At 51.3% G+C, this 21,437-nt stretch overlaps 10 protein-coding genes across 10 annotated transcripts; 5 read left to right on the forward strand and 5 right to left on the reverse strand.

Annotated features, from left to right (window-relative positions):
- Positions 1 to 1,976: 1,976 nt before the first annotated feature.
- On the reverse strand, positions 1,977 to 4,495 carry HO173_004203 (uncharacterized protein; the record flags this gene model as incomplete). Its single annotated transcript, XM_037306127.1, has 5 exons — positions 1,977 to 2,467; positions 2,525 to 2,717; positions 2,774 to 2,935; positions 2,994 to 4,050; positions 4,458 to 4,495. The coding sequence occupies 5 exons, from the start codon at positions 4,493 to 4,495 to the stop codon at positions 1,977 to 1,979; spliced, it is 1,941 nt and encodes a 646-aa protein (XP_037167320.1).
- A 508-nt stretch (positions 4,496 to 5,003) lies between these two features.
- HO173_004204 (uncharacterized protein) lies at positions 5,004 to 6,069 on the reverse strand (the record flags this gene model as incomplete). The annotated part of the gene is made up of 5 exons (XM_037306128.1): positions 5,004 to 5,044; positions 5,089 to 5,510; positions 5,566 to 5,720; positions 5,783 to 5,835; positions 5,892 to 6,069. The coding sequence occupies 5 exons, from the start codon at positions 6,067 to 6,069 to the stop codon at positions 5,004 to 5,006; spliced, it is 849 nt and encodes a 282-aa protein (XP_037167321.1).
- A 1,537-nt stretch (positions 6,070 to 7,606) lies between these two features.
- On the forward strand, positions 7,607 to 8,551 carry HO173_004205 (uncharacterized protein; the record flags this gene model as incomplete). Its single annotated transcript, XM_037306129.1, has 1 exon — positions 7,607 to 8,551. One exon carries the CDS (start codon positions 7,607 to 7,609, stop codon positions 8,549 to 8,551), a length of 945 nt encoding a protein of 314 aa, XP_037167322.1.
- Positions 8,552 to 12,048: 3,497 nt separating this feature from the next.
- On the reverse strand, positions 12,049 to 12,566 carry HO173_004206 (uncharacterized protein; the record flags this gene model as incomplete). The annotated part of the gene is given in 2 exon segments (XM_037306130.1): positions 12,049 to 12,547; positions 12,562 to 12,566. The coding sequence occupies 2 exon segments, from the start codon at positions 12,564 to 12,566 to the stop codon at positions 12,049 to 12,051; spliced, it is 504 nt and encodes a 167-aa protein (XP_037167323.1).
- Positions 12,567 to 13,076: 510 nt separating this feature from the next.
- On the reverse strand, positions 13,077 to 14,476 carry HO173_004207 (uncharacterized protein; the record flags this gene model as incomplete). The annotated part of the gene is made up of 2 exons (XM_037306131.1): positions 13,077 to 14,099; positions 14,153 to 14,476. 2 exons carry the CDS (start codon positions 14,474 to 14,476, stop codon positions 13,077 to 13,079), a joined length of 1,347 nt encoding a protein of 448 aa, XP_037167324.1.
- A 553-nt stretch (positions 14,477 to 15,029) lies between these two features.
- Positions 15,030 to 15,525, forward strand: HO173_004208 (uncharacterized protein; the record flags this gene model as incomplete). The annotated part of the gene is made up of 3 exons (XM_037306132.1): positions 15,030 to 15,119; positions 15,194 to 15,400; positions 15,463 to 15,525. The coding sequence occupies 3 exons, from the start codon at positions 15,030 to 15,032 to the stop codon at positions 15,523 to 15,525; spliced, it is 360 nt and encodes a 119-aa protein (XP_037167325.1).
- A 628-nt stretch (positions 15,526 to 16,153) lies between these two features.
- On the forward strand, positions 16,154 to 16,655 carry HO173_004209 (uncharacterized protein; the record flags this gene model as incomplete). Its single annotated transcript, XM_037306133.1, has 2 exons — positions 16,154 to 16,194; positions 16,406 to 16,655. The coding sequence occupies 2 exons, from the start codon at positions 16,154 to 16,156 to the stop codon at positions 16,653 to 16,655; spliced, it is 291 nt and encodes a 96-aa protein (XP_037167326.1).
- A 330-nt stretch (positions 16,656 to 16,985) lies between these two features.
- On the forward strand, positions 16,986 to 17,237 carry HO173_004210 (uncharacterized protein; the record flags this gene model as incomplete). Its single annotated transcript, XM_037306134.1, has 1 exon — positions 16,986 to 17,237. One exon carries the CDS (start codon positions 16,986 to 16,988, stop codon positions 17,235 to 17,237), a length of 252 nt encoding a protein of 83 aa, XP_037167327.1.
- Positions 17,238 to 18,541: 1,304 nt separating this feature from the next.
- HO173_004211 (uncharacterized protein) lies at positions 18,542 to 18,724 on the forward strand (the record flags this gene model as incomplete). Its single annotated transcript, XM_037306135.1, has 1 exon — positions 18,542 to 18,724. The coding sequence occupies one exon, from the start codon at positions 18,542 to 18,544 to the stop codon at positions 18,722 to 18,724; it is 183 nt and encodes a 60-aa protein (XP_037167328.1).
- Positions 18,725 to 20,568: 1,844 nt separating this feature from the next.
- HO173_004212 (uncharacterized protein) lies at positions 20,569 to 20,751 on the reverse strand (the record flags this gene model as incomplete). Its single annotated transcript, XM_037306136.1, has 1 exon — positions 20,569 to 20,751. The coding sequence occupies one exon, from the start codon at positions 20,749 to 20,751 to the stop codon at positions 20,569 to 20,571; it is 183 nt and encodes a 60-aa protein (XP_037167329.1).
- Between the last annotated feature and the right edge of the window lie 686 nt (positions 20,752 to 21,437).

Consider the following 21,437-nt stretch of genomic DNA (forward strand, 5'->3'; position numbering starts at 1 on the left):
AGTTTCCGGAGTAATCGATTCGTTCTGTTTGGTGGCAAATTGGGGCCACGATCCAGTTTTCGAGCAGAAAGTTCCTTCACTCCTCCAGAAATTTCTTGTTCCTTAGGTGAAAAGCCATCTTTCGACAGCGAAGGGTTCTTTCTACTCTTCAAGTATGTCTCGTTGCTCTGTCTATTTCCCAAAGAGAACTACACATTTGTCAAATAGAGATTGCAGGATACTGTGGCCTATTTGCTGTAGAAAACGCTTTCACGCTTGATCAATCGCTGTCAAGTACTTACTAAGTCAGGCTTTTTCCTTCTCTCAATGTACGAGTAAGACCGACGCAGATTCAGGAACCAGCATTCTATATATTCACATCTTCGACCAACATAGTAAAGTAGCTAGGAGGCAGAGGTAAGCCAATTCCCCCGTAGGCAGATCGACAGACTGAAGAAATCCCGATGATCCGTATACACCTGTGCTCTTTCGCCCAGCGGAAAAAGGCCGACCAGAGGGTAAGAAATCTTGAGGTCACGAAGGCGTGCGACCAGCAGAGACTATAAATACCCACGAGAATCTGTCCCGCAGAGCCATAATCTTATGGCCGGAGTATGTCGGATCGGTCGACCTGGCCGGCGAGAGTCATAGATACGGTACAGCCCCAGACAGACCGATGGTAGTGCAAGATACGAACAACTACCCACAAAACAACCCTATAAAAGAGCCCCACCTGATCCACCGACCTGATCCTCGCGACAGTCCAGAAAGCCCCCTCCCCCCCGCACCGCTCGCCCACCCCGCCCCGCCCCGCCAAACCCCCGCACGCCCAATGCCACCAGCCCCCCTCCCCACCCCCCGCGCCTTCCTCACCGCCCTCCTAACCAGCCTCCCTCCCCCCGAAACCAAAGCCGACAACGACGCAGCAGACACCCCCCCCGCCATCCCCCTCCCCGCGCGCGCCGTCCCCGGCCTCCAAACCCTCCACGCCCTCTTCCCCACCACCCTCCTGCCCGCCCTCGACCTGCTCGATCGCCGCCTCGTCACCAAATTGCTCTACGCGCCATCGCACCGATCGGCGCCGGGAGATGTCGCATTGGCGGGGTCGGAGACGGGATTGAGCGAGGATGGGGGCGGGGGGAGCGTACTGTATCATGTTGGATCGTCCGGCCGGGGAGAGCGGGGTGGGGGCTTGGGAGGGGCGAGGGGCTATGAGGTTCGGGTCCGGGGGTGGAGTTGCAGCTGCGCGGCGTACGCGTTTGCGGCGTTTGGTCATCGCTACGGTCCGGATGAGGGGTGCGGTGGGGAGGGGATGGTGCTGGGGTGGGGGTGGGGCGGATCGATGCTGGGGGGGGACGTGCCGCTTTGCAAGCATCTCCTCGCGTGCGTGTTGGCGGAGCGGTGGGATGGTGCTGGGGGGTTGGTTGAGGGGAGGGAGGTTGGGAGGGAGGAGATGGCTGGGTGGGCTGCTGGGTGGGGTGGTTGAGGGGCTTGGGAGCAGTGTGGAGATACGGATCAATGATTGCTTGCGGGCACTGGGGATTGTTTATGTATGCTTGATTTTTGGTTTGCTATGGGCCTGTCTGATCCGTCTATTTCGTATCATTGAACCGCTGCAATGGCTGATGTGAGTGGAAGTGGTGTCGCTAGCTAATGTGCAGAAAAGGAGCCTTGGGACGTGAAGGGACACAGTTCCCGCGGCTTCTTCATCATCGCAATTTTGAAATGCCTGATGGGCCATAGGACGTGGGGATAACACAGTTCCTATGGCTCTATCGCCGAATCATAAAACGTATGATGGGCTTTGGGACGTGGAAAGGAAAAAGCTCTTGGGCTTCTGTTCTGAATGTCGCAATATATCACGCCGTGAGACGTGATGATCGCAATTCCCACAGCTTTCTCGCCGAATATCGATTTCGTCCGCCAATCGTTCCTTGTCGTTCTCTGTTGAATAGTCGTCTGATCATGCTTGTTGGCTGTAAAGTATGAATCATACTTCAAGGAGTCCTTGGCGAACCACCAGCACCATGGACCAGCGACGAATCACGATTCTCCTGTCTAGCCCTCCTTCGCTCAAGGATAGTAGGGCCACCAGAGTTCTCCCGACCAAAACCCTCACGACCAAAGCCCAAGATGCTGGTGCCTGTAGTAGAGCTCGACATGGCGTTGTCACGACCAGAGCGATAGAGTCCTCGGGTTGGAGTGGGGGACCCGTTGTTGATGGCTCGGATGGTATCGTTGCTGGTTTCGGACATTGCTTTCTTGGAGTTCTTGGTGGGTGTGCTGTATACTTGACCGCTCAATATGCTGCCATTGAGGTCGTGGTTAGGATTGGAGGCTATGCGGGCGTTGTACATGGTGTTGGTGATGTCGGCCAGCCCGCCTTCGTTGCTGGGTTCCTGCTTCGGGTCGCGGCTTGAACGAGAGTTGGAAACGTTGGTGATGTCTGCAAGACCCTTCAAGCCCTTGGTGTTGAAGTATGTCGCTGCTGTGATAATGTTTCAGTGCTTCGGATATGGGCATGAACCAGTGAGAGGTGACTTACCGTTCTGGACGCGACGATCTGCTTCTTGGCGAGTGCGAATGGGGAGGGTCTTCTTGGGCGTGTCAGGTCCAATTTTGATGGTGTCAATGTCAACACCGCCTGCAACGCGAGGTTGAAGGCTGTACTCGTAATCTGGGTTCATGACCTCCTTGCTTGGGCTTGAGCCGAGAACGATGTGGTCGGGCTTGACCTCCTATACACCAAGAGTCAGATCTCAGAGACTCAAGGCCTGGAGAAGGCTCAACATACCCAATTGATGATAGGATAGTTGGCAGGATTGAATGGTGGAACCTCATATCCATTCGCCTCAGCCTGAACAATAGCCAGCTCCGCTCCTTTCTTGAAGTAAGGATTATCCTGACTGTCAAGGGTGTCGATCCGACGCTGGATGGCCTCTTCCTGGATCACATGCTAAGTGAGTCATCAGCAACAACCGCAAGAGCTTGAATGAGACGAATGGAGCACTCACCTCCCTCAAACCTGCAAATCTATGCTTCAACGCCTTGACGATTGATTTGGTGCTGAACTCGCATTGTGCCTCCATGTGGCAGATGAACTCGTCCATGTTGTCGTTCCAGCACGAGGGCAGTTGACTTCCGGAAGGCATGTTCTTAGGTTGGAGGGCTGATGTGCCAGGGTGGTCTTTGATAAGATTGGTAGCTGTGTGAGTGTTGCCCTCACCAGGACGTCGGTAGCTCCCACTGGGGCGATTGTTGTTGCTTCCACGGACGGAAGTGTTGTTGATTTCGGTCGACATTGTGTTAGGTATTTGGCGAAGACGGGACTTCCGCTGACGGGCGCTTCGCTCAATCAACTCCCAAACTTCCTCGTCGATGACTAAATCTGAGACTGAGTCTAAGGATTCTGGCTCCGCCGCTATGGATATGCTGACGTGATCCAGCCAAGTGTAGATTTTCAGGAGGAGCTCTGGCTTGATGTTGTTCTGGTGTGAGTGAAGGATGACTGGAGAGGCAGTGTTGTTAGAAATTTGACGAGTCTGAAAATCCTCGGAAGGTCTTGGCGCCAGTTCCTGAAGGGCCGCAAAGGTTTGTTGCTTGGTCGTCGAATGCAAAGTAGTTCCGCTCAGTGAGGTCCGCTGCTGAACTGCAGGAGCTGAGTACAACTGTGATCGGCGGGTCTCAAAGACGGGGCCGGATCCAATATCGATACGGATTTGGACGAGCTGATCAGGGTATCTCTCGCGATACTCTTCCAAAGGGATAGTATCTTCAAGGATAAAAGGCCTGCAATTATACGTGAACAGCTTGAGGGTGCGGGGAATTGGAAGACCGATAGATTCCTTGTCAATCTTCTTCTTATCAACTGCTGTAAGAGGCACGCGCTTGCCAAGGGAGGCGGTGTTTTCTGCTACTCGCTTGTTGTGTTGAGGCGCGAAGACGTCAGCTAGCGCACCTGGCCAGGAGAACTCCTCGTTCTCTTCTACGTCAGTGGCCTCGTGGAATTTGGGCTTGGTCTTGCTGAGCTCCTCGCAGTGTTTCTCACGCTGCAAGCGAAAGGGAAGAGACCTGGTGCCAAATGTCAGCTACGGAAGTGAGGTGAGGCCTCGAGGAGGTTGTAGTATGAGGTAGCGTGCTTGGAAGTGATGTCAGGTAGGTAGATCGCAACAAGGCTTGGTAGAAAGACAGAGTTCAGCTCAGAGCTTCCCCATCAAGCTTGAGAGTGCGTAGCACGAAAGTGGAGGGTGGTGAACTTTGCCATTCTCACTCATGTGTTCAGACTTTGGATGGGAAAGCAGTATGATCGGCAGGGTCCTCGCTTACATTTTGAATTAACGCTCCCGTCGTTAGGGCTTTATAAGTAAACAACTTGCATCCCGTTTCAAACACAAAGCAGTAGCAACAATTAATGGCTGGTGTCTTGGTGTATGACTTGGTATGTGATTGTGATAATGAGATTACAAGAGGAAGTGAACCTTTGCAGACTGTGCAAAAAGCTCGGCACACTAGTCATAGTAAGCGCATATGCCAAAAGAAACGGGGATATGTTTTGTAGCACACTTAGATCTCCGGCCGGTGTCCGGACAGTGTATTCGTTACTTGTTTGAAAACTCTGTCTCCGGTTCACTTGAGGGACAGGGCGGGCTGATGTCTGTGACCGGTGACTTGGTCATAGGCTAGTGTCCCACCAGGCCCGCTTCTTTATCGCTCAAAGGGTGGCTTCAGGATTCTCTGCATTCATCATTTACATAGGTATGCAAGGTTTCAGCATAGGAGATAGAGAAGCATAAGGGTCATATCATGTCAGGTCAATGCAGTCAGGGTGGTCATTTCTTTCACAGCGAACATAAGGAGTATGAACTCGAAGCCATTGCACAAAGCCTTCGAGGAGCTGGCAAGTTTACAATGCGTATGCAGTACAAAATGGTGTACAAACCATGTCCTCCGCCCTGCAAGCTCAGGATCCTTCCAGTGGCTTCGTTGAAAAGTCCAATCAAACATGCTTTTGGTCCAGATGGCCTTCATTTGGCATGCCAAAGATCGAGGAATTTGGAGGTGAGACCTACTATTTCAGCCCAATCCTGCTAAGGAGACTGCCGGTCGTACTTGAAGATGAAGACTTGTCCCCGTCAAAGACCCCCAGTAGGCTCTTCCACACTTGCCCTGGTTCTTGGCTTGCATCGATTGGCTTCCAGATCCCCGTTTTCTTGTAGTAGGCTACCACTGGCGAGGTCTGGTCATGATAGACCCCAAGTCGCTTCTTCAGTGTATCCGCATTATCATCGGATCTCTGGATCAATGGCTCGCCGGTCACGTCATCCTTCATCGTCTCTTTTGGCGGATTGAAGATCTTGTGATATGACCGGCCGGAAGCTGGGTGAATCAGGCGCCCTGTTATCCGGGCGACCAGAAGGCCATCGTCGATTTGTAGCTCGACGGCGTGTTGAAGTTTTTGGCTCTTCGCTGTCAGCATGCCATCTAGTCGCTCAGCTTGTGCGACTGTTCGCGGGAAGCCGTCAAGTATGAAGCTGTGAAGCCGAATTAGCCAACGTGCCTCCAGAGCTTCCCGAACCCCCCCCCTACCCTTGTTTGCAATCTTGGTTGTTCTCCAGTTCACCTTTTATCATGTTGATCATGATCTCATCGCTGACCAACCCGCCCTGATCCATTATCTTCTTGGCTTCCCTCCCGAGCGAGGTCTTCTTTGCTACCTGAGATCGCAGCATGTCCCCTGTTGCCTAGAATAGATCGTTAGCATTCACGGCCGGATCGCACACAAGGCATTGTTGAGACAGCCTACCAAATGGCAGGCACAGTACTTGTCCTGGATCTTCGGTGCCTGGGTTCCCTTGCCTATACCAAACGTAAGCTCTAGCGCGAGAAGGCTTTCTGGGTGGTTGGGCCCGTACCAGCTCCAGGAGGACCCATTAAAATCATCCGGACGGATTGAAGGGGTTTCTTCGAGCTGGCCGCCGGGGGTGACCCATCACCATGCCCTAACTTGGCCTCCAACTGCTGCACCCGGGATTCCAGCTTATGGATGGTATCTCGAAGAGCTTCAACCGTGTCGTCTGTGATGGGAGCCATTGCGGATTGAAAGGACGCGGACGGGGCCTGACCAAGGCAGAGGAGGATCTGGCGAGCTGAGGAAGCGTACACGGTTCTGTATACTGCAACCTGGGTCCGATGGGCGGAGAGAAGGACCGGCTGTTGGTGGAGAGAGCTCCTAGCGCAATTTGGGTCCGCCTGGGGCGCCGTAGCTTTAGCTTAGTCATCAATTTTTTTTGGCACACAGCCAATTCACAGTTGTCCTCGCCCTCCGGAGTTCCAATCCAAGTTCCTCCAAAATACTGTGCAACGTTGATTGCTGATTTCTCCATCAGGCAGCTATGCACATGCACATAACCTCCGCCCGAGCCCAGACGATCTGTGGGGAAGCTCGGCATTCCAGCATTCTTCAGCACGTCAACAAGAAGAAGTTAAGAACAACAAGCTAATCTTCGGGAGTTACTGTCAGTGCCGCCGGTCTGGTGGGTGTCCCCAATTTCAGAGGAGGAATCCCCTCTACGAATACGGTACTCCAGGCGGCGAAAATACACTTCATTGATCCTCGTCTCTTTTGGGGACTACAGCCCGAATTGAAGAATTTCACTCCAATTCTCTCACACTCAAATGGAAGTCCTGGGCTCTTGCCATCGCTGGCACAATGAATCTACAAGAAGATTGACTGGCGATGACATGTCATTCGGTGGTTCTTTTAATTGCCTCATTTTGAGACTCTAGCCTTGCGCATATTGGCGCATGTGGTTCACGAGATGAGCATGTAACGTGTGGGTATCACCGGCGTCAATAACCATTGGTTCTGACATCCATAACCAAAAGTCTCATCCAGTTGGCCATTGTTATGTAAGAAATTCCAAACCGAAACTCGCAACGATGTTATGATGATGATTATTATTATTACCTATGATGGTTATGATTATGATTATGAATTATGATGATTATGATTATGATTATTATTGTTATGATTGCATTGCGTAGAATTAGGCGTCTCATCTCCTCTGCCCTGACGCTACTGCCCCAGGGTTCCATGGTCCAACAAATCGCAGTGTCGCATTGTCTGATGTAAGCGGAATAATATCAAATACCCCTGACACTGCCTATTACCGGATAAAGGGCGCTACCGAGTAAAGAAATGTTAATTTCCCTTTTTCAAAGCCCCTGAGCCAATCATCACGTCTCAAACGCTTGCGAAAAAGAAAGCAAAGTCCGGAAACAAAGCACACTAATCCCTAAATTTACATCTCTTTATCCCCCTCCCCCCCCCCACCCCTTTTTTCGCCAGGGTTCCTGTTTCCTTAGGTTCCCTGTTCCTTCCCCCGTTAATCTCATCCGTCTCCTCGCACTTTTCTCAAAACTTCTCTTCATTAGCATCACTCCTTTACGCTATCGACGACAGCAACGACGTCCAACTGCTTGAAGCAGTCTTGCACTTTCACTCCTTCAAGTGCACGTCCGTCTTCATTATAGATTATCAATTTATCAATCCAATTCCTCATCATCATCATCATCATCACCACATACCTAAACATTCTTTAGTCGCATCAAACACACGGTCGCAAAAATGAAATACTCGACAATCGCCCTCGCGGCCATGCCTGGCTTCTTTGCTCTCGCCTCTGGTCTTGGTACCTTCACCATCAAGAACTCTTGCGGTACAGACATTCATTATGTCCACGACGTCGACTCCTGCGAGACAGTCGTGACCATCCCCGCCGGCAGCAGCTCCGACCCTTGTACCTACCAGACCAAAGCCGATGGATCTGGCGGTCCATCCGTCAAAATCGCCCTCGAAACAACCATCTGCTCTTCCATTCCCCCACCCATCACTCAATTCGAGTACACTGTTGGCTGGGCAGAGAAGGTCTTCACCGATTTGTCCAATATCAACGGTATCCCTTATCCCTTCATGGCCGGCGGTGTCAAGTTGACCAGCTCCGACAACTCAGTCAGCGTTTCCTGCGCTGCAGGCATTGAAGACTGCGCGGCAGCGTACAACACCCCCACCGAGAACTCTGCCACCACTGCTGCTCCGGAGACTGCGGATCTGCTGGTCGAAATCTGCTGGGACAAGCCAGGTGCATATGGAAGTGAAAGTTCAAGCGGCAGCTCCTCACCAGCACCAGTGTCGCCCGTCGTAGTACCTGGCACTCCCATTGTCCACGAACAGCCGGAGGCGTCACCCTCGAGCCCTGTCCTCGCACCTTCCTCATCTTCCTCGCCATCACCGTCGCCTTCACCGTCGCCATCACCTTCTCCCTCGCCATCGCCCTCGCCTTCGCCCTCGCCATCGCCCTCGCCATCACCATCACCATCACCATCACCATCTCCATCGCCCAGCCCAGTGGTGGTGGAAGATGAGGTCGAGGTCATCGTCACCGTCACAGAAACCGCCCCGATCGTCTGGGTCACCGAGCACGTTGGCGGTTCTCAACAACGGAAGCGCGACCACGATCACCTCCACCAACATGTTCACAACAAAATCCACAAGAAGCGACACGGCGCATAGCCTCATCATATATACGCCTATGTTCACGCTTTTCCCTTACCATATTCTTCAAGCATTGGATTCGCATCATATTTCGCGACGTGGCGCGGCGCTGTACCGGGTGGGAGCAGGGCTCTCTTCTACATCTGCCATGTTGTCCAAATGCCTCAGTCGCCTTACCAGGTACAGGTGATATGGACAACGTGCGCATTCTTCTCACAGCGATGGGAAACTTGTCACGACTGGATGTCATCAAGCTATATCGATATGCCATCTAATCACCACATTCGCTTCATTTTACATAAGCCATTTGATGGGGGGAGGGATGATCGTGCGGGGGAGATACAATTACATTTCTGTAAACACCATTTACCACTTTTCATTTGTTGTGTGGGGCGCGTTTTAGGTGATGAGCAAGCGAGGAGCGAAAGGGGAAATGCTGGGTGCATCGTCAAGCAAAGCAAACCAATAAAAAAACTTTCAAAACCCATGCTGTACCCAGACTGTGTGATCTCCTCTTAGCGCTTGGTCCCCTTCCCTTCCCAAGTCCCCATCGATGAATCTCCACATAGCATCCCGCGTCGCGCAAGCACATGTACATATGCACTCATCGCAATCCGGGGCCGATCAGCCAGGGCCCAAGAACCCTATCGTCTATGCCTGTCATCCATCATGCATGCACTCGGCAAGCCTCCAATCTCAACCGCCCTTCCTCCCTTCCCCACACGCTCGCTTCCCCGGTCCAGTACGTACCTGAGATCCATGACCTGTTCCTCAACATACATCACTTGACCCCTGCCCGGACCTTTTCATCCCATGTTGCTTCCTTCCCAGTGCCCCCCCCCCGCCCCCCCACAAGTCCAACGTCTGCACCAAACCCCAAGTCCAACATCGAGACCTCTGTACCTTGGCTCATGGCGCTGTCGCCGAAGCTGAAACTCTCCGGTCCGTCTCGAACGTCAGACCTCAGGTTTGCGCGCGATGGGTTCGGCCATGTCGGCTACGGCGAGTGCGATTGCGGCGGGGGACTTGAGGCGAGGCTGTCAGATTGGACTTGCGTATCTGTCAGATGAGAGCGAGCCGCTATTTCTGTGGGTATGCAGCATGCGGGCTACGGAGTATCTACCTACCTACGTTGGCTACTACACATCGGTCATTCGATGACGACTTCGTCACAGGGCGTTTCAATCGTTGACCTTGGTCGCTTGAGCAGTACACGACTTTGCTTTACTTTATGAGGACTCGGTTCAGCCACCGATTCTTTCTCAAGTTATCCAGCACAGCTGCTTCGGCGACACCTTCGCGAGCCCGGGACTAATTGGCGGCCTTGAATGGACTTTCTGAAGCCTGCAGACTTGCAACGATCTAATTATGCTTTGCCATCGTCGTACCTCAAGACGGTAATTTGCTAGATGAGAATCTACCCATGGGAGTATGTAACGGGCTTTCTGTGAGATCAGGATACATCCAAGGGAGACGGAGCGAGACGGAGGGAGGAAGTCTCATGCCCAAATCCGCTCCGGCAACGGTGAAGGACCTCCTCTGTGATCAACAGATATGAGATTTGCACAGTCACAGATTCTGGTATCCTTTGACAGGGTATCTGCCATTAGATCTGTATATGCCCGAAATGCCTGACAGAAGGCTTTTACTTTACGATCATTGGCTTCCCCCTCATGGATGCAACCTTGATTTCAGGCAGGCATGGAAGACATTGTCTTGAATGGGAAGACTTGTCGGCAGGGTTTCACTGAAGGTTTGGCGCGAGGTACCTTACCTACATTACTGAGCTTGAAGGCCAGCACCAGAAGCAGAGGTGTTTCAAGCAACCCCAAGAATCTAAAGTAAACCCTTGCGAGAATACTAGCGTTGTTCCTAGCAAATCGCTGGTCACAACCCACCTTGACCCTGCGAGGAACCTCCTAGTCACCATACTTGCTGTCACGCTGACCTTGAGATCTATCAGGGATCCAGCGATATGTGTGAGTTCATCGTGTATTGCAGCTTGATAAGAACACTATTGAATAGAACACTATCTATGTCATAGCTAGAATGGGTTCCACTGTGAAGAAGCACTGGTGGCATGTATTAGCAGACAGCCAGCCCATTGTGGTGCATACAATGGGTCGCTCTTCTCCTATGTCGGACGAGCATTCGGGCTTCGTATCCGCTCCGCTTCGCCGTATCAATCATCGCTATAAGCATCACCCATGCTCTACTCCTTTCATACGTGGCTCATCACTAAATCGTCGCCTGCCACTGCTGCAAAACCACACTGAATGCAGTCTCTTGAGAGCTGTTTTTTTTGACTGCTCCGACCACAATCCTAATATTGCATGACGCCCTGGAATATCCTAATGTCTTTCACAACCGGATACGTCGATTTCTTCATCTTCTTCACAGTCGCTCACAGACTAGCCCCTCTATCTCCAGATCCAGCTATCAATTTTTCCAATCCGGCCTTCGACGCCTTCAAGCGCTCTCGCGATCCTCAATACGCTCAGCGCAATTCCTCATGTACAATTCATTATTCACCAACGCTACCAACGACGCTTGTCCTTCGCGATGGCCGCATCTACGGGTCCGGCTTGAACAAGGAAAGCCGTCTAAACGCTTGGAAGAGCATCCCGACCGATTCCGAATCCATCACCTACGGTAGTCGGATGAAAGGCTGAAAGCCACCTGTGAGGGCCCGCTTTCCACATCGGTTCCTGCGCGGCAAGGCCAGCGCTCCAGTTCTCGGTGTTACGGTGCGGGAGTTCTGATTACCGACGTTTCGACGCCATCGGCATCGAAGTTGCCGCACGCGCTGTTGGCGATGCGGCAAAGGACGCTGTATCCTCGACGGATGTCGAACACGTCTGAGACGAATGCGTGTTGCGCGGCGAGAGCACGCGGCTACGGCCGGTCGGTGGCTTGATTGGAGGGATGGGTGGGTGGGTGGGTAGGACGGGGGTTTTCGCCCCATGGATGAGGCCGTGGACTGCTTTGACGTATATATCCTCCGTTGTCGATTTGCTGGTCTGTCATTCAGGTCCAGTCTTACCGGCCGGATGTATCGTGCATTCCTATAAGTCATCACGAAGGCGATCGCACCGAGCTGTCAGGCACAACTGCCACTCGCCCATTCACGCATTTTGCTTCGTTCGGCAATATCCCCCATCTCGTCGGACATCCGTGCAGGTTCCACGAGGCGGAAAGGGGGGGGGGTTATGATAGGGCAGTCCTGCATTTGTCTGTCTGTCTGTCTGTCTACCAAATATCTTCGAGTGTCCGCGCCATCAAACCTTCGGAACAACAGCTGAGACGATTCGAAACGGCTCCGTACACCTGCACGGCAACGGTGGACCGAGAGTTCGACATGGCATCTTGGCTCGGGGTCTGGGCGGCCGCTGTCGCGGTCAACGAGATGGGCACTCGGAGATGCCTGGCCGGCGTTTCGTCCGGAGTTGGTGGGATGGCTTCCCCCCCACCTTCCCTTCCCTTCCCTACTCCAACCTGTTAATATATCGTACTACCTACCCTATCTCTCTCTCCTCATTGACAAAGACCGAGAATCTCGCCGCAGCCTCGACGTTTGTTTGTTCTTCCCTCTTCTTGAATCCCGTCATCTTCCTCTTCCTCTTCCTCTTCCTCTCTTCTTCTCTTCCTTCTTCTTCTTCTTCTTCTTCTTCTTCTTCTTCCTCTTCCTCTTCTTCTTCTTCTTCTTCTTCTTCTTCTTCTTCCTCTTCTTCCTCTTCTTCCTCTTCTTCCTCTTCTTCCTCTTCTTCCTCTTCTTCCTCTTCTTCCTCTTCTTCTCTTCTTCTCCTCTTCTTCTTCTTCTTCTTCTTCTTCTTCTCTCTTCTCTTCTTCTTCTTCTTCTTCTTCTCTCTCTTCTTCTTCTTCTTCTTCTTCTTCTTCTTCTTCTTCTTCTTCTTCTTCTTCTTCTTCTTCTCTTCTTCTTCTTCTTCTTCTTCTTCTTCTTCTTCTTCTTCTTCTCCTCCCTCTTCTTCTCCTCCTTCTTCTTCTTCTTCTCTCCTACTCTACCCTACCCCATCGCCAACGCAAATAAAACGGCCAAAACGCTCATCCATCCATCCATCCTCTCTCCTCTCTCATCCATTCCTCATTCCCTCACTCACTCACTCACTACACCACAAACTCCATCTCTACCACCGATCCGTGGTGGCTGTCGCATCGGGTGCGAGATCTGGCCGCGCGAGCGCGGTTCATGAGGTACTTCTCGATCTATGGATTGCGTGCACGCGCTCGGAACGGGAAATGTGGTCACTGCGCGCGCGGTTTTTTGCGTACGGCGATCGCTCTACCGGACGGTGGGTGCAGGGATTTGAATCTGGCGGTACGGGTGCGATGATGTGTTGGTTGAGGATGAGTTTTTGGACGGCTCGCGTAGATTCGCATTGGAGGGATTGGTTGGGCGGTGGGGGTTTGGATTGTTTGAGATGATGGCCGAAAGAAACATCGCAAAGAAGGTCTTCCATTACTCTAGTTAAGATTTCTGGAGCAGCTATGAAGCCGAGATCTATATACCTTCCTTAGGCTCCGTCTACACCCAGTCCCTCGGCTCCCTGAGCACTTTCGCCAACCTCTCCTCTCTGCTGCCTTTGTCCGCGTCATGCATGTACATCCACCTCGCCGTCAACGGCAGACTCATCAGGATACTCTCAACCCTCGCGCCAGGCGTGTTCAGGCCGAAACTCGTGCCTCTGTCGTGGACGAGGTTGAACTCGACGTATCGTCCCCTTCTCAGCTGCTGCCATTCCTTTTCTCTTTCTGTAAAGGGCATGTCTTTTCGCTTTTCGATGAGGGGAAGGTAGGAGGGCAGGAAAGCGGTCAAGCAATCCTTGACGAATGAGAAGAGTTGTTCCTGCTCCTTTTCTTCTTCGTCCAAGTCGTCAAAGAATATACCTCCGATCCCGCGAGATTCGCCTCGGTGGGGAATGTAAAAGTATTTATCGCACCATTGCTTGAAGCGCGGATAGTAGCCTCGATCGTGCTTATCGCATGCCTCTTTGATCGTGCGGTGGAAGTGTATAGCGTCTTCGTCGAACAGGTATGAAGGTGTAAGATCCGTGCCGCCACCAAACCACCAGGCGTTGCAGTTGCCTTCCGCGTCCATGGTTTCGAAGTAGCGGTAGTTGAAGTGCACGGTTGGCGCATTGGGGTTCTGAGGGTGCAAGACACAGCTGAGACCTGCTGCGAAGAATTCGAGACTTTCGACGTCTGGGTCTAAGGCTTTGTGGTTCACGCGCATCTTCTCGATGGCTGGGCGAGGAAGGGTGCCGTAGACTATGCTTGTATTGACGCCCGCTTTTTCAAAGACGGTACCATCTTGAAGCACGCACGAGGTTCCACCACCACCATTCGGCCGCGTCCAGGTATCTGTGCGGAACTTCTTCTTCGAAGGGTCCAGAGTTTCGAGAGTTGAGACGATCTCCTTCTGCTGAGCTTTGATGAACTCTTCCATGCGGAGACGCATGGGCGAGGAGGGCGTTACGCCTGATTCGCGCTTCACGAGGGTGTCTCGGTCTGCGATGGAGGGGGGTTCGAGTTGTAGGGGGGAGGAGAACTGGCATGCATGTAGGTGAGCTTTCGAAATGAGTTGGGAGGAAGCAAGGGTACCATGGAGTAGATTAGGGAGCCGCAGACGACGACGCCGAGCGATATACGCCAGTAGGGAGCAGCAACTCCTCCCGATTTGGGGTTCGCGTTGGGTGAATTGCTAGGTATGGAGGATGGGTTTGCTGGTGTTGCCTTGGATCTCGTTCCCACCAGCGGTTTGCGCTTAGGTGGATCGATATATGGTCGTGGTTTCGCTGATTGATTGCTCGAAGAGTATGGGCGAATTGGGCGAGAGTAATAACGCCTTAGTGGCTTTCGGCAGAAAAATGCATCTTGCAAGAATGGATTGCCTGCCCATCGCATGCAAGTCTTTGTGGGAGCCATTGGGGAAAGGCTCTGTCAAACAAAAAGCTGTGAGAGAAATGACTGAACGATTTCGTTTCAGATGGCACGGAGTTTATCTGTTCAAGATCGAGGTTGGTACATTGGCTTGTAGACGCTTCGTCTTGATGGAGAGCTATTCCTAATTTGACCATAAGGCTGAGAACTTCGCCCCGCCTTGCCTGCCAAGACTAGGATCATGAAATGCTGACAAGGAAGACAAGGAAGACAAGGAAGATACACTGCCTGAATGACAGAAGCTTCTGAGACTATCTTTTAACACATCCTCTTGTCAGTCACTGACAGAGAAGAGTGACCTTTGCATGTGATTTACAAAGAGTAAATAAGTGTTGACCCTTTCCCCCTGTCACTGTCACAGGCCAAGGATAACGCTAGTTACCGCCTTACGACTTACTCATCGCGGGGGCCTAATCGTCGACACAGCACTCCGAGCCTCCGTCACCAATCTACACACCTACAAATCCCTTTCACAACTTCATCAACTTCCGTACTCATACAACTACACTCATCACACAAATCCATATCTACCGTCAATATGCGTTCCAAGTTTAAGGACGAGCACCCTTTCGAGAAGCGCAAGGCTGAAGCTGAGCGTATCCGACAGAAATATGCAGATCGTATTCCTGTAAGTCATTAGACATCTCTCCAAGGCTCCTCTTCTTGACAAGACAGTATTCTGACATAGCTGTCTGCGTCTAGGTAATCTGTGAGAAAGTGGAGAAATCGGACATCGCTACCATCGACAAGAAGAAATACCTTGTCCCCGCCGACCTCACCGTTGGTCAATTCGTCTATGTCATCCGCAAGCGCATCAAGCTCTCGCCTGAGAAAGCCATATTCATCTTCGTCGATGAGGTCCTGCCACCCACTGCTGCGCTCATGAGCTCCATCTACGAGGAGCACAAAGTATGTACCGCCTATGGTCCTGAAAGTGTTGAGGGCAAGTCGGATGGCTAACATGCTTCTAGGATGAGGATGGCTTCTTGTACATCACCTACTCTGGCGAGAACACGTTCGGTTCAGACGCCTAGACGATGGACCTTCAAAGATGCGCTTGCAACGGCGGATGAGGAGCCACAGGCGTTTGGGATAGTCGGTCGGATGGACATGTGATTCAATGCGAATTGTGCGTGCTTGATGAAAGGAGGATAGATATTGGACTTCTGCTAAAAGAAGATCACTACTGCTCTGGAAAGTGATGGACAAGGAACAGGCGAAGTGCTACCAATATTGCTGTCAAGACTGTCCTTGAAAGTTGGACGGACAGCTGTCATACTTGTTGGCTAGGACTCAACTGCTCTTGCAATAACTTTTCCAACCATGCGTCTCTGATATTAGCCCAAAACGAAGGCTGCATTGCAGATCATGCGTGACTGTTCCAACGCTGCTATTCTCCATAAATCATCTTCTCCCTTCGATATGCAAAAGTAGATGCTTCCATAGAACGCTCCAACCCAGCTTGCGGGAATTATAAATCACAATGAAAATAATGGCTTTCGAGTAGTTGAATTTAAGCAGTTGAGCTACGCCTGGAATTCCTGCTCGTATGTGCACTTTGCAACTTTTACCTTCTCCAACGACCATTGTCCCCCACTCGAGACAGAAACTTGACCACTTCAACCTCTTCGAAGCCATCCCTTCACCTGTCCATCTCCAGCAATGGCTACTACCTTCCCCCGTTACAATTACATCATCTCGAGGTACGTTCTTTGAAATTATAGTTCTCTTCCTTCCCAAGGCCATGAGTTACCAGCATTAGCATCTCTCACAGCCATCGTGCCCTCTTGAGACGCCGCTTCTATACTTCTTATCTAAATCTATTGACCCTCTTGCGCTTTTCCTCACATTTCTCTCTCCTCTGCGTTTCCTTTCCCTGATAATACTCACCGGAGCTTACGAACATCGTTTCAGGACACTCGACCCTCTCTTCGCCCTATTCATAGGCTTTTCGGCTGCTGGCATGCGTATTCGCAGGGAAGAAAACGAGAAGCGGCTGGGCATGGCTACTACATCTATCGCCGGTTCGACAGTCCAAATGCCCAACCAGAAGCCAGAGACTGGAAGTCAAAATGGACCTGGAGGAGAGGTCGGCTATGCTGAAATAGCCAGTACAGGATGGGGGAGGATCAAGAGGAGCATCTCGGAAGCGGTGCAGTGGTGAAAATGGGGAGTAACGTTGAGAGCTACGAGAGACAGGGCTGGGATCACGCAGTCAAGAACGAGGAATATCATTCACTGTTATCTGAGGTGGCAGTAAAGGAAGCTGAGAGTACGCCGAGAAGCAACAAGTGCCTTCCCTTCAGCCCTCGCAACATACTGTATAGGTTGCAAGATCCCTCCAGTGGGCTTCTGCGGTAACGAACGACGGCGGCTTCGGGAGCTCTCGCGGACCCTAAAACCCAGAGCGTCCTTCTTATGTCCAAGAGACGTTGAAAGGAAAATGAACGAGAGATCTCAGCACGAAACAATTTTCCCGCAATCTGGATTCAACATGTGGTTGAAAGCGAGGAGAAAGCGCGACATCCATGAGAAACCTTCAGATCCAGAGGTGAAAGTCGCGAAGTTTTTGAAAGAATCTGTAATACGAGGCTCTCATGAATACTATAAGGGAATATTCATAACACTTTGTCAGCTATCTCATCAAAAGGTGAGAGCGACCAAATTGGTCATCCCGACACCTATAGATGCCGACATTGTCCGAACTCCGGCATCGATTTCCCGACCTGATTATCACTTCCTGTAACACCAGTCTACCAACCCCTCATCTTCAACATCCAAGCTCTTCCCCGTCTCTAGCAGGTTTTGCATTTTAATAAACATCCTGCAACTTCGTTAGCTGTGCAAGACTCCTTGAGATTCGCTGAGATTTTTTTGTCTGACCCATCCTGGGACCGCCGGTCTCTGGATTTACCATGGGTGGAACGGTACACATGGATCCATCAATATGGTCGAAGACCCCGGAAGATATCATATTCCTCATCATCGAAGCATCGGATCGTGCGACCCAGATCAGTTGGTCACCTACTCGTCGAGTGTTCTACAAGTACTAGTGCCCCAGGGTATGGTCTCACTTGGACATTTCTCCTTTTGACATTGATGGATATGCAGGCAACCCCGAGCTGTCGTGGTGGCCCGGTCTGACAGAACATGATGGGTAGTTCCACTTCATGGCAAAGCACGCTGCCAGGGAGAACAAGCTTGAACGCATGGCCTCATACATCGAGTTTCTCCTTGTCGATGTTAGAGGCGATCTTACGTACGCCTTGCGCAACTAGCCATCAGCATCACAGTTTTCTTTGGGGATTGCAATACCAAGATTGCTTCCTCTCTTGCCGAATCCTAACAGCTGTGTCTTTGATGAAGCTTTGTACCGGGAAACGCTGAGCTAGCTTGTTCAAATATATACTTTGAAACGCTTAGAACTTCGTGCTGATGACTGGTATATTCAGCAAGGATGTTCTTACTTTGACGAGTCTCGCAGCTGGGTTTGGCGTGGTTGGTCTGACTTGGCCTTGGATTTCAAAGTCCTGGCGAAGCTCAAAAGCCTCCAGAGCCTCAAAACAGGACGCTTACAACACCACGAAGCGCGAGGTCTGGTGGAGGGAGTCTTCAGACTACGACTAAATCAATCTCGAAATCCCCTCCCGTCCTTGGGTGAACGATGAAGATCCTCGGCACTATCTCGCTGGCGGTGAAACGTACGATTCGCCACTGATGTCCTCCTTCTATCCTTTGAATCGTCGTCACGGTCCAAGCCGCTTGCGTAGGGGTTTGCCGTCCACCTTCGAGACGCTCATCCTACGAGACCGTTTCCATCTCTTTGGAAAGCCTACAAAGCAGATACATCTTCGCGCCGCGTGCAGGAACTGCCGGTCGTTACGTCGAACCGAGTTAACACATCCAACGCATGAACAAGCATGCGAGTTCTTCTTAACGTTTGAATAGCAACCGGGCGAAGAGCGTTTCGGGAAGACCAAGCTGGCTAGTCTTAAGGTCCCTGACCAGTCCCTCGGGAAAATATGCGACGGGATCACAGACTTTCGACACATGCCTTCGCCCGGTATATGGAAGTTCGCCTTCGTCAGAGATCCTGAGGACGTTCTAGAAAGCGCGAAAGGTTACGAACGAAGAAGATCGGAGAATTCCGCTCAATTTAGGGCCACGGTCAGTGACGGCAACGGGAAGCTCAATCAGGAGTTCCGGACCATCAAGTCAGAGAAGCTGACATGAAGTTGGGAGGAGTACGGTAGATACGGGTGATCTACAGACATGTGGAGTGACAGATGCCGATTTGTGCAACAAACAGCAAGATAACAGAAACTTCCGAATCCTCCAGTAATGAATCCTCGCATCAATTATTCTAGGACGCAAGCGCTATGCACCGCCTTCGTCGAAACGAGTCTCCGTTTGGCATGACAGTTTTCGACCCATCGCCAACACTATAGACATAAAACCTACAGACCACACTCCAGAATTGAAGATTGCCAGATACTCTTACACGTCATACCCTCTAGATGCTTTGTTATGGGAACAGTTATTTGGGCCCCGCGGATCTTGCTCTTACACAGTATGTGCCCGAAACCTCAAGTAGCTTGGCAAGGCATGTAGCTTCAATTCTCTACGCACTGTAGCTACGGCAATTGAATCCTGACTTACCTATGAAAAGAGACTGGAGTATCTACTCGTGTTGAAGCCATTTTTAAAGGTAATCCAGCTCATTGGGAAGAAGCATGCTCCAAAGAGAGAAATGGTCGCTCGAAGGACCCCAACTATTCGACTTGGCTTTACTTTGAGTCATAAAAGGCTTTTCTGCTCCTTTTCCGTGCCTGCCTGAAGCCTTGACTTTAGTTACTCATTGCGTATTTTTCTACTTAAGAGCACAACATGATACCCAAATCTTATCATTTCTCGGACACCGGTTTCCAATACTTCCCTCCTGACCTCGTCGTCTCTTTGTCCATCCTCTTACAGCAGCTTGCCAACCTCTATCATTCGATCCCTTCACTAGGCTATCGTCTGACCACTACTCTTTCAAACACAACTCTATCGATCCTTTCACTAAGCCATCAATCGTCCGCACTCATGACTGCAAGGCTTTCCTTGTAACTACTGCCCACCGAGTTGATCTTCGCTATAAAACTTTGAGCGGCAAACATGGCATTCCCGCTCCAGTCAACGCCTTTTGCGAGACATTGCGGCGACCCTTATCCAAACATTACGTTCCACAACACGGAAGATAGCTTAACGCAAGCCTGCCTGATCCTGTCACCGGCGGGGCAAGACTCGCTGCACTTGACGCTGACCTTTCCAGAATATCCACTCCGGGCGTCTACAGTGACCATACAGTCAGACACCCACCATCCGAACGTTTTCGGAACCTACATCTGCGCCTCCATCGTCAACACGATCGGAGGTTACACACCGGCGTACACATTGAAGAGTATCGCCATCCAGTTGCTAAGGTTTTTCAGCAGTGAGACTTTGGAGCAGGACTATGGTGGGGATACCGGATTGGGTTGGGGGATTTTGAGGGCTCGGGCTTTGTGTCAGAGACGAAGGATACTGTAAGCCCCCCCGTTCCAGGCATGCATCATTCGGGCTGAGAGGCGTTGGAATGGCGGAACAGTGTCCCATACCTCTTTTCATGAGCGGGGGCGGTTTAGATGGGGACGGCCCGGAATTAGATGGATTGTTTGAGGATTTTTAGTGAGGGATGAGTACTTTTGAGGTCATGTTTGTGCACTTCTTTTGGGTTGGATAAATCTTGATATGGTCAGGCGACTTTGGCTCAGGTTTGTATTTTCACGTTGTAGACCTTGTCATGCGTGCTTGCGTTTTTTGGGTGGAGTTCACGGCATGAGCTATCGATGGCATATTGCAGCGTGTCTATCTTTGATTGATTTACACAGTATCTGCCCCGTCAGCCGTTTACCGGCTGGAAATGATACCTGCCATCTGTGAAGACGTTATCACACTTGAAATACCAAGGCTGTGAAGACCTGGGGAGAAGTGTGGATGAGTAGCACCGCTTCTCGAATATGATATTTGCCTGCCGGGTGGTGCGTGTCGGCGAATCATTTCAGCTTGTCTCGCTTTGTGGCGCTCCTGCTGCGGCTCTTCTCAATGCTCAGCTTTTCTCGCCGTTCCATGCGCTTGGCGCCGAGCTCGACGGGCTGCTTTTCCCGCTTGTCTCGCTCTTTTCTTTTTTGGTTGGACCTCCTTCGCTTCCAATTCTGCTGCGAAGACCTGGCGTCCATTGGGGTCAAGGAGCTTACTTCGAAGATTCTTTGCTACTTCTCGTTTCTTATCCATTGTCCACCTGAGTCGCGGGGAATACGGATCTCTGAAGTCATCACCGATCACAACCGTCACGTGCTGTAAAGGCAGTATTTGCATGCTGGACAAAGGTCCCAGGACGTTTAGCTGGGAATCGGCCACGGTAGGAGAAGGGCTCAAGAGATCCTTGTTATACTGGTCAAATGTGGCATGAATTATCGAAGTTCGTTCCTCCGCGTCGAATGAAGGCCCTCAATAAATCTTGTCATCGGCGTGACATGATTGAACGAAAAGGTGTTGGTGGTCCAAAGTAGTATGTTTCCTTCTTCATACGTCTGTCGACATGCCCCGAGGATCGATAGATTGAGCATCCGTTTATGTCGCTCTCCCGTAGTCTTGAGTTTGTACAAGCATATCTGCTCTTCGTCAAAATATCGTTCGTCCTCCATGACCCGGGACTGGCAGTGGAAGTGACGCGCTCCAAGTGTAACGCTAGGGAGTTCGGCAGAGTCATTGGAAGGGATGCGAGTCTGGGCGATCATGAATCCCTCGTAGGCTTCATTCTCAGAGGTGGTGGCCGTGCAGACGGTGTGACGGAATCTTCCACTTGCAGGGAGGTACCACTCTTTCCGTTGTTCATAGTACCGAAGATGTATCAATTTATGCC

The sequence above is a fragment of the Letharia columbiana genome, assembly GCF_014066305.1.
Source record: "Letharia columbiana isolate WasteWater2 chromosome Unknown Sc0000010_s0, whole genome shotgun sequence".
Lineage (NCBI taxonomy): Eukaryota > Fungi > Ascomycota > Lecanoromycetes > Lecanorales > Parmeliaceae > Letharia > Letharia columbiana.